We start from the raw sequence: 13415 nt of genomic DNA on the forward strand, positions 1-13415 counted from the left end.
CCCTGCCTTAGAAGCACTGTTGGCTTTTTACCATTTCTCAAAATTGGGGTCTCCAGCTGTTTTTGGACTACAGTTCCCATCATCCCTGACCACTGGTCCTGCTAGCTGGGAACTGATGGGAGTTGTAGTCCAACAACAGCTGGAGACCCTACATTGCAAAACCCTACATTACAGCAAGGGTGGCTAACCCATAGCTCTCCACATGCTGCTGAACTACAAGTCCCAACCCCTCTCCTGATGGAAGTTGTGTTTCAGCAACATGTGGCGGACCAAAAGGTTCCTGACACCTGATTTACAGGTTAGAAATTTAGCATTCCCTATCTTGATCATCTGTCCTGCTCTTCACTTCCTGGACTCCACCAGCTTCATAGTGCAGGTAGGAGGTGCTCTTTTTGAATGATCTCTTGCACCGTTATATATTTATTTATTTAACTTGTATAAAAGCCTCCCTATCTGCAGAAAATTAGGGGGAACGGTTCTAAGACAGGCCTTCTTCCTTCCGAAAATGTGTTTCTTGCCAATGCTACTGTAAACGTGGCTCTGATGAATTTCAGAAGCCAAAGGTGGAGCATAATGGAAGCTCCTTGACAAGAAGTATGATTTATGCAAAAGTTAGCAATTCGCGAATTACACAATTTAAAAAAATAAATAAATTAGCAGACGTGACCCTATGCCAAAACAAATTAACAATATAGTATTGTTCCTTAAGCTTCAAAGAAGGGGAAGAGCACTGGAGCAGAATATGCCCAGAACTTTCCCACCACCTGCAACGTTTTCTGAGCCAAGCTGCAGCCACAAAGAGGTTTTCTTTGACACTTTAATAGGGCCCGAACAACTTGATTCAGGTCAGCAGTAAAGTAAAAGACAGATTGTTGGTAGTTATGCAGTGTTGCCGTCAGACCTGTTATCTTTGTGGCCGGATTTTCCTTGATTGACAGCATTGCAACTACTTCCTTGCTTGGACTTCTTCACCCCACGTAAGGAATTTTACACCACATGGACACAGAAATATCAATGGATTGTGGCTTTATTGAGAGGATCTTCTTGCCTCTGTCATCGTATGTGCACACCTTCGTATTTACATTTAAATACAACATGTTAATAAGCAGTCTCTACTCTGTTAGGCATTTTGCGTGTAGTGTTGCCTTAACAGTCGTCTTTGCTGCCAGTCCCTGAGTTTACCCTGAGAGAAACCCAGCTTACAGAAACAGTCCCAAATGCACTGAATTAAACTTTTCTTGGCACAGCATTATTTATTTATTTTAACCAGAGAGTTAGACACGCAACCTTGCACCTTACCCACAGGGCAGGGACGGCTCCATATCAATGCTATAATTTCACTGCTTATCCCTGCTTCCGCACAAAACCAGGGGGAACTCTTGTGAGGCAGCTACCTAGGCCAGCCCTGGCCCACTTGAAAGAGGTCCAAGAGTCAGAGTTGGTGCTCAGGAGTGTGGATGGTGGAGCTGTAGTTTCTCACCGTGATGGAGATCTTCCTGTAAACACAAAAGTTCTGCCTGGCTCTTTTGTCCAGTGCTGACTGTGGGACGAAATTACCAGTGACAGCATTTCCCATCTCTTCAACTAGCAGAGGAGATATTTTTGCGTGATCCGTTCGGAACTTAAAATAATAAACAGCCAGACTGGAGGAGGAAATCTGGAAGCAGGCTTTAGGAAAGGGAGTTGAGCTGTGTCACTGAGGAAAAGAGTGATTATCATAAAATAAGACACTGGCGAGTGGAGTGTGTATGCTCAGCGCCCACATGAAGAAAGTAGCTGGTAGCCTGAGCAGTGCAAGAACACGAACTTGTGTGAAAGGTGGAAGACCCAATCATTCTTGCCCGCAACAATTACTGCTGCTTAAAAAATCCCCTTGTAGGTTCCTATTTCACAGTACTGTCCGTTAATGTGGGCCAATAACATTGCATGAGCTGAATGCTTGTTGTGTAGGGCTTTTTTCTGAACAGGAGAGCTGTTCTGAGTGCCACGGGCTCCCATTGCATTACGGAGCAAAGTTTTGTGGCTGCATCGAGGCCACGGCAAACACAAGCGTGCCCCAGCCCTTGTGCCCCATTTCACAACGAGTTTTGCTGGGCAGCTCCTAACAGGAAGAGGTGAAGAGTGGGGCGACTTCAAGGGGCCAAAGTTCCAGGAAGACCAAGCCGCGCCTTGCCTCTGAGCAGAAGCTGTAGCAGAATGCCGGACAAAAACATCACCGGAAGTGTGAGAGACGCTTGCAGAGCTGGGACTGTTGCCACTTTGTCACAGCAGGACTGCCATTGCAGCTCTCAACTTTGCTGGGCCTTCCTTCTAGCATGGATTAGTACGGTGCAATTTGCTCTTTACCGTAGCCTATGGAGATGATTTCTCCACAGGCTGGCTGATGCAGGACTTCCTTTGGCACATTTGGAAGCTGCCGCTTTTCAGTTTCACTGCTGACTTAAAATAAAGGAAGGGCTGCCCAGGATCCACCTGAAGGATGGAAATCAGGTGGAGCTACCCTCTCCATTTCCATGCCCGTGTGCCCAAGCTGCCTTCACCGTTGATACAGCTCCATGATACCAGTCCGGTGCAAGCTCTTCCACAGCTCAGCTTCCAGCAGCATATCGTGGTTGGCATAGAAGACCAACGGCTTCTTCTCCTGCTCAAAGTAGTGGTCGGAGAATGCCCTGTAGTTGTCGGTGATGAAACCATAGGCACTGACCTGCGGGAGGGGAAGAAGCGGAGGAGGAGGATGACTTAGGGATGGGCATGGACCTGAGGCCCAACCTCCCAGGCTTTGTCTGCCACCCCACCCTTGCCACGCACAGTGCCAAGCCACCTGAAATCTAGTTCCGAGGGCCTTCTGGCGGTTCCCTCACTGCGAGAAGTGAGGTGACAGGGAGCCAAGCATAGGGCCTTCTCGGTAGTCGCTCTCCCATCAGATGTCAAGGAGATAAAGAACTATACAACTTCTGAAGGCAACCCTGTATCAGGAAGTTTTTAATGTTTGGCATTTTATTATGTTTTTATATTCTGCTGGAAGCCGCCCAGAGTCGCTGGGGCAAACCAGTCAAATGGGCGGGGTACAAATAATAAAATTATTATTACTATTATTACTTGGCACCTAACGGTGTGCTTGCGCTTTCAGATGACCCATGAAAGTTGCCCCTTTTCTCCACGCAGAGACACAGAGGTTCTAGCTGCAGGTGTTGGGAGGAAATTGATTATGTTCCCCGTTGGTGCTAGGTGTGTGAGAGTCATCTTCTCCCCTTTCCACGCAGTCACCGTCACAACTAGTCTTAGGTCTCCACCCCCTGGTGCTGAGTTTATCAGCTGCTGGAAAAGTTAATGGTATAAAGACTCTTACCTGATCACAGGTATGAAGAGCTGTTAGAAGCATCAGGGCTCCAGTGCTGGGCATGTAGAGATGTCCATACTGACTGTTTATTATTTCTGACCTTAAAAACCTGTAAATAGAAGAGGAGCACAGGAGGGAAGTTTATGGGTTATTAACAAAAAAAGAAGTTTTTAACCAATTGGCTGTGTCAGGTGCGAACAATGGGCCATATAAGAATCTGGCAATCAGAAAGATTTCAAACGTCCAGCCTGTTCTTCTCCCTGACATGCTAGCATTCCACATACAAGGAATTTTTGCCCATTGGTATTGGCTCTCAAAATAGAATAGAATTTTAGGCAAGATTCCTGCACAAATCCCAAGAAATTGTGTATCAGTCTTCCACTCAAATTACTCAGTTGACTCATGGTTCCCTCTGTCCCTTCCATCCAGAGATTCAAACACCATCAACAAAGAAGGGCAATCAGAATTCTACTACACATGTATGTAAAAGTGTAGGGGAAGAGGACTGTGGTTATTATTATGATTATTTTTCTATTAGGCTGTCTGTCAGTATGCTTTTTACTATGTTTTTATTATATATTTTATCATTGATGTTTGGTAATTTATTATATATTTTATCATTGATGTTTGGTAATTTATTATATATTTTATCATTGATGTTTGGTTTTTAATGTCGTACACCGCCCTGAGATCTTTTGAGGTATATATATTGAATAATGAAAACAAACAAACAAACAAATGGTCAGTGGTGAGGAATCTCTGACCTGCTGGCCTAGTTAGACCTGGCAGAGTCCTAATTTGGCCTAATTTCCCCAAAGCTGCACCCACCCACAGATGACGTCAGCTGCTGGGCCAGTAAAGAAACGACTGCAAAGGAAATGATTCAGGGGCCTTCGAGTGCATGCTCAATTGCTCCCTGATAAGTGGGGATTGTACCCATGTCTTTTAAATCGGGCTCCAAACACAAGCCCCACTGGGATTCTTTCCACTCAAACTCCCAATCTGCACTCCAGAGTGAAGCCAATCCCTGCCAAATGCAGGCATGAAGTTGGTAGTGATTAGCTGACTGATGGTGACTTCAAGCCAAGCTAGAATTGGCTACATTCTCGAGTTTCCAATCAGGATCTCTGGAATGGGGCCAATCCCTGCTGAAAGTGGGGCTTGCAGACAGCTCAGGATCTAGCCCACTGAGCTGAAAATGTTCCCACCCCGGATGTGTTTCATGTGATAATATGTGGGTTCCCCTCACGCCCACTGACATGATACAAGTAGTACATATATTGCTATTGGGTGGTGTCCAGTTAAGTAATACTCAGAGTGGACCCGCTGAAATCAATGTGCTTATGTCTACTGATTTCAATGGAGCTACTCTTAGCATGACTTAAGTTGGATATCACCCACTGAATATATGAAGGCTGGGAAAGCCATAAATCTCCAGATGTTGCTGGACTCCAGCTCTCATCAACCCCAGCTCCAACATGGCCAATGCACAAGGATAAAGGGAGTTGTACTCCACCAACAGTGGTTGTGTCCCGCTAAAAAGCAGGCCTTGCTGTGGTGTTCAAAGTCTCAAAACATTACCTCTCTGTTAGGTAATGCACAAATTCAGGGTGCAGCAACTTGAACTTTCCGGCAGATGCCTCAGATCCAAAATATTGTTGTGGCCTGTGGAAATAGAACAAATAAAAATAGTTTTGTTGCATGACAACAATTAGACAGCGCTGAACTGATCCTGTGACTGGGAGAGAAAAACAATGCATAAAGCAGAAAAATTGTACCATTTGTCAAGCGCCACGATGCCCGATAAAAATACTAAAAATGGATGGCGTAAAAATTAAATAACTCTCCAGAAATCTGGAAGAGGAAATCCAAATGGGATTTGCAGAGGGAAATGGAACCCATCTGCACCTGCCGCTGGATGAGGTCCAGGAGAAGGGATTTCTGCTTATTCCTCCTTCCCACCTGCTGTCCAGAGGCTGAGCTACTGAAATGGTGCTGAAAACCTTACATCTCCCTGCATGCCTCAAAGCTTCCAGCCTACCAGTGTGGTGTAGTGGTTAAGAGCGGTAGACTTGTAATGTGGTGAACTGGGTTCGCTTCCCTGCTCCTCCACATGCAGCCACTGGGTGACCTTGGGCTAGTCACACTTCTCTGAAGTCTCTCAGCCTCACTCACCTCACAGAGTGTTTGTTGTGGGGGAGGAAGGGAAAGGAGAATGTTAGCCGCTTTGAGACTCCTTTGGGTAGTGATAAAGCGGGATATCAAATCCAAACTCCTCTTCTTCTACCCTGTGCTTGGCCCTCTTAGATCACTAATGTATGAAGAGTTCATGGAACGTGGGTGGGATTGAGCTTGCAGTACTGCCAGTCAGAGCTTTTAAAGCAATCAAGGGATTTTTTGGTGAGAAACACAGAGAAAGAGAGAGAAGAGGTCAGAGAATTGCAGGAAATAGTAGAAAAGGAACTGGAAAGGTAAAATAAAAAGGTAAGCTCCAGCCACAGGCTTGCATCCATGCTTGCGCAAAGGAAGACCTCGTGCTTCTCGTTTGGACTCAAGCATCTCACCATGTGTCCTTGCACCCTATACCCATGACTCCTACAAAGCATCAAAAGAGAAAGCATGAGATCAGTTGAGCTTCCTCCCAACAGTTTCCATGAAAGTTTAAAAGATTCTTCGGTGCTTATGAGAAACTCTGCAAGACCAGTGTCATACCACTGACATGGGAGTTCAATCTTAGGACTTCCACATGACATGGAATACAATCTCATGATACAATAGCTCTGGTTGGGTGTTCTGGAAGTGAGGCTATGTTGCACCTCCCACTGTCATCTGCACATATTGTGCAAACATCTGAAAGGAGGGAGCTATCATGTGTCTACAGGCTTCCATGTGACCTAGAACCCCCCCCCCCCACTCACACAATCAGGAACCATGAGCAACTGAGGTTCTACATCCTGTAGAATCCTGTACCTACAACAACTCCCTCCCCACTTCAGACATTTGTGCTGGATGTGAAGATACCTAATTCAGTGCAGCCTTGCTTCCGGCTTGCAAATTCCCTTCAACCGTGAGTGGAATGCCTGAAAAATAGGGCTGGCATCACTGAGGACTGAAGGACTGGAGGAAGCACATCTATAGTTGTAGAGACATGCGCTACAACTGCACTACAATCCCCAGAAGTGTGATTTTGTGAGAACAAGATAACACAATCATTTTTAGCAATGGGGTCTGGCTGCTTAAAAACCTATTTACTGCAGGGTTAGCTTGCCAGCCTGAAAGGTTGCTCTCTGAGCTGCCTCAGTAGGAACTGGAAGCACAGAGACATTAAGGCTGAACAGAAAGCAGAGTGCAAAGGGATGTCAACACTAAGAACTAACAGCGGCTGATGTTCCCAGCTGAATCTGCTCTGGATGTTTCCAGGAGGACTGAATGCAAGGACAGAGAAGCAGACAAGGAGCACCTACTTACTCATCGCCCTTGTCATACCCGTCTGGGACCGGGGTGCCCAATATGGCGGATCTCAGCATGATATAATCTCGTAGATCTGAGGGGATGAAAATGTAGCGGATGTCCTGAAGCAAAAATAGGGGAGGAATGCAAAACACAGAATAGAAATTTAAGAATTGCACATGGCACCCACAACAAAATGTTGCTGTATGGGTTCCAGGGTGTCAGCCAGCCATATATAGACTCTTTTCCAGATACTCCATTCCTGGCTCCTGGTTTTCCATTCCCACTCACCTTTGAAGAATAGATAAGATTATTGATGTACGTACCTTGCCCTGTGGTATCTGCGTGAAGCCATATTCTGCATAAGCAATGAGGGAATTCTTCATGGTATTTACTGTGAAACCATAGAAGGAGATTTTCGTCCCAACATCTTCCTCGAAGCCTTTGATCACTGCCCCATTAAGCCTGTAAGGGGTATTTTCAGACATACATAGGTGTTAACCAGAAGAAACAACAGATTCAAGATTTTTTTTTTGTTTGGCAAGCTCTCTGACAGGGGTTTTGGGGGAGCATTTTACACCTATACCCATCCGCAAATTGGATTTGGGTCCCTCCTTAAGAGGAAGGGATGCCGACCCCATTGTACCTGAAGACGAAGTCATGAGCATCTATCTCCTTGCCTTGACGAGAGCCGTTCAGAATCCCACCATTCCCAACCACAGCACAGCGGCTGCAGGCACCAGGGAGCCCGGTCTTGCTGAAGAGCCTGCCGCTGGCAGAGTCATTGAGGAGCTGCACAGTGGACGCAATTGCTGCCAATCAGAGCACATAGATGCACATCAGGAGGAGGGCGGTACCAAGCACAAAAGGCTGGTGGATGTGTTCCCTCTCTGCCACCCCAGTGATTGCTTGTGTCATTCTTTGCTGCCAACCACTTTGGGCAAAGTGGATACAGAAGGAACTATGAATCTCAGAAACTGACTAGTTCAAAACAAATGATACGAGCTAGTTTGTTTAGGGTGCACTACATCAGGGAATTGAACATGATGAGCTTCTGATCTGTTTGACTTCCACAGACCCATGAAACATCCATGAATTGAATTTTAGAACAGCTTGATATACATAGTATGATGAGGATGTCTTAACGTTATCTCCACCAAATAAAACAATGCTTACTTATTTCCCCAGCATAAAGCAGCTTTTGGGGTGGGGGGTTCTTTTGTTCAAAATTGATGAGTAACAGTTCATGATGAATCAATTGAGAACTGAAGCAAGTTTGACTAATGGCTTTGAGTCATTGTTTTGAATAACTCATTTTGTGGTAGCTCAAACTCCTGCAGATAATAGAGATGAAGCGTTTGTTTGAGGTGCCTTAGTTCCTTCTCTTACCCCTTCTTCCAGATGGAGCTCCCCACTTTTTCCTCTCAGTGATACCGTCAGGGCAGGACTATGTGGGCAGAAGGCACAGGGCCCCCACTTAGCAGGAGAAGCCTTCAAATGCAGCAGAGTGGGTGTTCATTTTGAAGTAATACACACCACCATCTAAGGCAAGGCCACCATCTAAGGCATTTTTATGTGGGTTCCTCTCACTCCCATCTGTCCCACCAACATGAAACACGCAAGTAGGACATAAACTGGGTCTCACCCTAGAGCCCGGACACTGAGGTCCAGCTCCGAGGGCCTTCTGGTGGTTCCCTCACTGCGAGAAGCGAGGTTACAGGGAACCAGGCAGAGGGCCTTCTCACTAGTGGCGCCCACCCTGTGGAATGCCCTCCCATCAGATGTCAAGGAAATAAACGACTTTTAAAAGACATCTGAAGGCAGCCCAGTTTAGGGAAGTTTTTAATGTTTGATGTTCTGTCGTGTTTTTAATATTCTATTGGGAGCCGCCCAGAGTGGCTGGGGAAGCCCAGTCAGATGGGTGGGGTAATAATAATAATAATAATAATAATAATAATAATAATAATAATAATATACACAGAGTGGACCCACTGAACTAAATGAACTTAAGTTGACTGATTTTGGTGCGTCGACTCTGAGCATGACTTAAATTGGATAACATCCATTGAACAGATGCAACCCTCCAGATGTTGTTGCACTCCAACTCTCAATAGCTCCACCCAGAGTCCAAAATTGCTTAAATGCACTACAGTTCCCCATGCTACCGGTTACAGAGTGGGGTGCAGGGAGCTGGGGAACCCCGAGAAAGGTCCTTTGCCAACGTGGCTTCTGTGCTGAATTCATCTCAAGGCAGAAGCTTTCACACTTCCAAAAACACTCTGCAGCCAGTTTCCCCCCTACACTGCTTCTTTGATTTGAAGCATGTCCCACATTCACTTTCAGTTAAGAGATTCAGGACATCAGCTGGCCAGGCAGACAGCATGCCTGGCAAGAAAAGGAAGAGTGGGCAATGTGGTAGGAAGTGAGATAATGCCCAAAAGCCAATGGCCATGAGCAGCAGCGGCGGCAGCAGCGACAACAATGGAGTAGGTTGTGCCAAATGCTTTTGGTTCAAGTTAATCATCACAAAGACACTGGGACCTTTTATTCAGGCAAATGTCACAAGGCGTTGATACCAGCGTTTTCAAAGGCTTCCCCTCCCTTCAGATCTAAGTCTTTAAAGAGATGCCAGAGCCTGTGTGGAGCCCGCCGTCAAAATGACGACACTTGCAAACATTGGGACATTGATGAAAGTAGAACGTTGAAAATTCATTTGGGTTTGAGCAGCTGATAGATGAAGAAAGACTTGCTTTTCCTTTTCTTCTGCTACCTATTTCCCCATGTCCTTCAGTTGTTGCTGATTCAGAGAAGGCACCTTTTTTTATATAGGAAGCTCACTGAATACATGCAGAACGAGCAGAGAGGAAGGATGCTTCTTTTGGGTCACATAAATTGTGAACAACATCACTCCTCAACATCTGATGAGGGGAGGTATATCATTCCTGATAAGGATCAGTCACCCCCTTCCCCATCACCTCAATCTGGATCAGGCAACCTGGATATGTGATGTACTCCACTGGCTGTGGGGCAACTCCCATGTGGGAAGCACCAAGAAGTAGCAGTGGCATGTGGGCATAAAGAGGAAAAGAGATTCTGGGTGCAGCTGCAGATAAGATGTGCGGAAACTACAGGCAACAACACTGATCCTGGGCTCTAGAGCCTTTAGGTGCCCTCTCTCTCCAAGTCAATAACAGTGATTCAGCTGTCAGGAAGCCAGGGAAACACTGCCAACCTGCCCCGCTGTCCGTTACTGGGTTACATGAGAAATCAGGGATAGGGGACCATTTCACCCCAATGGACCAGATCTTTATTTCTCAGGGCCAACTTTGACACCTGGGTTGAAGAGAGGGGACTGTTTTCTTTTGGGGCAGGAATGTGGGGGTTTTTTTTAGAAGCCCACCTATATTATCAAATCATTCAGCACATGGAAATTCTCAGCATTATCTCTGGCTGTGATCCACGGAAATAAACACAGATCAAAATATAAAAATGTATGATTAGGCAGAAACGGGATGTGCACACCGGGTTAAGGCACAAGCCATGGCTGATCGCGAATGAGGAGCACATGTGAGCGGCACGCCCTGCCTTATCACTCCTCCCCTAGCGCAAGTGGAGCGAGGAATCATGAGCCACGACCTTACTATGCCATGCAAACTTAACGCTCGTGGTTTATTTCTCTCAAACAAACCATGACGGGGAAGCAAAAGAACAAAACATTGGCTTCAGATACTGCTTTGTTTGGAGACAAACACCTGGCTTAGAGGTCCCAGCAAGGCAAAGGTCATGATGTGTTGCTCATGCCAGGGGATGAGTGAAGCGGGAGCAATTTGGCAGCAAGCTTTTATGGCTTACCATGTTGTCCAAACATGGCTGCTGAGGTTATGAGTACCAGCATCAATTAATGGAGTGTGCCAAGCACAAGGCCCCAAGAAAGGATGTATTCCTGCTTCATGTGTTCTATTACCATCTGGTAGGCACTGAATGGTATGAAGTTCCCTGGGCATTACAAAAAATTGCCATGGGCAATCACTTGTTCACACCAAGATTGGCTCATGTGTATTTATGCCACCGACACCTCCTGGAGCAGAGCAGTGTGAGCCCAGTTTAGAGCTAGGGTAATTAGATCACAGTGCATGCATCCAATGTAGCATACAACAGAGTAGCCCTCTAGAGCTATGTCCCCAGCCCATTACCTGAATATGACAAGCCACGCCAGCCGTAGGGGACTTTGTGTTCTTTTAGCTTCTCCCAGGTCTCCGGGGTGAAGTGCTGCTTCTCCATCAGCACCGGGATGCCAAAATCAAACTGCTTCCTCATCGTTGGGTCCACTTTTACTTTGGACTTCAGTGAGTGGGCACACAAACCGGACTGAGAAAGGCTTGGCGTGAGCAAATCCTAAAGCGGTAGAAGTTAACACCAATCAATATTTCTTTGGAATATTTACTTAGGTAGGTCACAGGGAAGACTGGCAAAGAACAAAGCCCCAAATTTTATGCAGGAGTTTTCGGTTACAACACTATAAACACATGTTCATTGATGAAAATGTTGCATTGCTGCAAACATTCCTGCACTCAGAAAACTCAAATGCTGAGATCAGGGGCGATTTTACCAAATCAAGCAAAGAAGCAGAACTTGAAAGAGCCTGTTGACATCTTTGGTTCTTGCCCAATGGCAGTGACAGAACCACAACAGACCACTGAACCCAAAGGGGAAGAAACGGTAGTTGGAGCAACGTTGTACAGGGGTTTGGGCTACACCCTGTGGGCTTGCTTAGCCTGATCAGCTGTGCTAAACGTAGTGTGGGATGAAGCCATGCAGGCGACTGGAACAGCCCCGGTGGGACAGATGGGAAGTCAGGTGTGCTGAATCAGTGCATCTGATCTCTTAACAGTTTTTCTGTGTCCTGAGAAGGGGTTGCTGGATTTCTGTTGTCTGTTAAAACTTCCAGTGGGCAGCAGCTATCAGGTCACTAGTCCAGGGAATTACGCCTGTACTGAAGGTACATTGTTTAATTAGTTGACTGTTAAGGGTCGATGCTGCTCAGGACTAAACAAATGTTCCGCCCACACAGACACAACCCACTTGTGTAGCAGTTTTGCTTTGCTTTGCCCTTTCTTTGGGGTCAGCTCTTTCCTGCATCCCATAACACTTGATGGTACAGGAAGGAAGGGACCGTATGACTTATTTTCAAGCTGCACTGAATATTGAACAAAGAAATGGTGGAAGAGTATTGCAAACACCAGAGCGGGGTGGGGGCAAGAATCAGGGTTTAGGGAACCGTTTTTCTCTCCTCCTTGTGGGTAGAGGAGAAAGCCTAAGATTTATGGTTCTTCCTCCTTTGTTGTGACTCATGAGAGGAAAAAAATACCGTATTTTTTGCTCTATAAGACTCACTTTTTCCCTCCTAAAAAGTAAGGGGAAATGTGTGTGTGTCTTATGGAGCGAATGCAGGCTGCGCAGCTATCCCAGAAGCCAGAACAGCAAGAGGGATTGCTGCTTTCACTGAGTAGCAATCCCTCTTGCTGTTCTGGCTTCTGAGATTCAGAATATTTTTTTCCTTGTTTTCCTCCTCCAAAAACTAGGTGTGTCTTGTGGTCTGGTGCATCTTATAGGGTACATATTCTGGGATGTGGGATTGGAGATCAGTGCTTTCCCACTTCTCGGCAACTCTGTAAAATAGCATTCCATGCTGTTGTACAAGTCAGATAATTTAGTGCACTAAACGAAGCATTTCAAATTTACTTCTATGGATCCACCTGAGCTTAAAGTCAGATGTTAAACAGCAGTGAAGAATCGTATTCCTCGCTCCCACTGTTTGATGCATTTGCACTGGCTATGTAAATACGCTGCCCATGATTAAAAGCCTGCCATTCACATCAAAGGCAGATTCACACGGGCTGCACGGATGACATCTGCTGCTAGACGGATGATTTGAATGTCAAAATTTGAATTCCAATTTTGGGGGCCAAATACCAATTTTTAAAGTCAAATATGGGTGGTATTTGAGTTCTGATGAGAACGTCCAAGGCAAGCATCAGAATCCAAATATTGTGCAGCAGAGTCAACCTAAGCACACTCGTGGCTGGGGTTTTTTTTTTAATTAAAAAAAATATTCAACTCATAGCCAGAAACATTTGCAGAAATTCTGATTTTATTTATTTTTACGGGATACCGTTTCAGATGCCACTCTTGCACAATGACCCTCAAAGTGGCCTACAATAAAAATAAAGTGAAGCAGCAGCCAAATTCTCTGATAATTTCTGTGATCGCAAGGGATGGCGTGAGGATAAGGATACTGCTGGCTGTCGGTCAGAGTGAAAAAAGCATTAACCAGGGAAAGTGATATCCCCTTAGGAAAGGATCCTACGGATGGAGGAATGGGTTCTTTTCAGACAAAGTAACTGGATAATACAGTTGTTCTCCATTTACTGTGCGCATTTCAAGGCTCCATGTTTCTAGAGCCCTCTCCCCAAGGAAGCACACATGGCCCCACCTTTGTTACCTTTGCAATATACCTTTTCAAAAAAGAAGAAGAAGAAGAAAAAGGTTGCAGACTGTGTTTACCAAGCAGTGTTGTGCTGGGCTTTTAAACAGCTGTTGTGTGTATTTAGTTCTTTCACTGGTT

General features: G+C 45.7%; 1 protein-coding gene across 1 annotated transcript in view; it reads right to left on the reverse strand.

The window, feature by feature from the left end:
• Window positions 1-1009: 1009 nt before the first annotated feature.
• The window catches only part of ST6GALNAC2 (ST6 N-acetylgalactosaminide alpha-2,6-sialyltransferase 2), a 36049-nt gene continuing 23643 nt past the window's right edge, over window positions 1010-13415 (reverse strand). The window contains exons 4-10 of the mRNA XM_083487656.1: window positions 10984-11185; window positions 7437-7602; window positions 7117-7255; window positions 6809-6912; window positions 4922-5005; window positions 3350-3449; window positions 1010-2704 (exon numbers count right to left, since the gene is read on the reverse strand). Coding sequence (XP_083343782.1) covers window positions 2537-2704; window positions 3350-3449; window positions 4922-5005; window positions 6809-6912; window positions 7117-7255; window positions 7437-7602; window positions 10984-11185 — 963 coding nt within the window. The 3' untranslated portion in view covers window positions 1010-2536. The remainder of the gene's footprint in view (window positions 2705-3349; window positions 3450-4921; window positions 5006-6808; window positions 6913-7116; window positions 7256-7436; window positions 7603-10983; window positions 11186-13415) is intronic.

Source organism: Podarcis liolepis (assembly GCF_965112155.1).
Source record: "Podarcis liolepis genome assembly, chromosome: 2".
NCBI classification, from domain to species: Eukaryota; Metazoa; Chordata; class Lepidosauria; order Squamata; family Lacertidae; genus Podarcis; species Podarcis liolepis.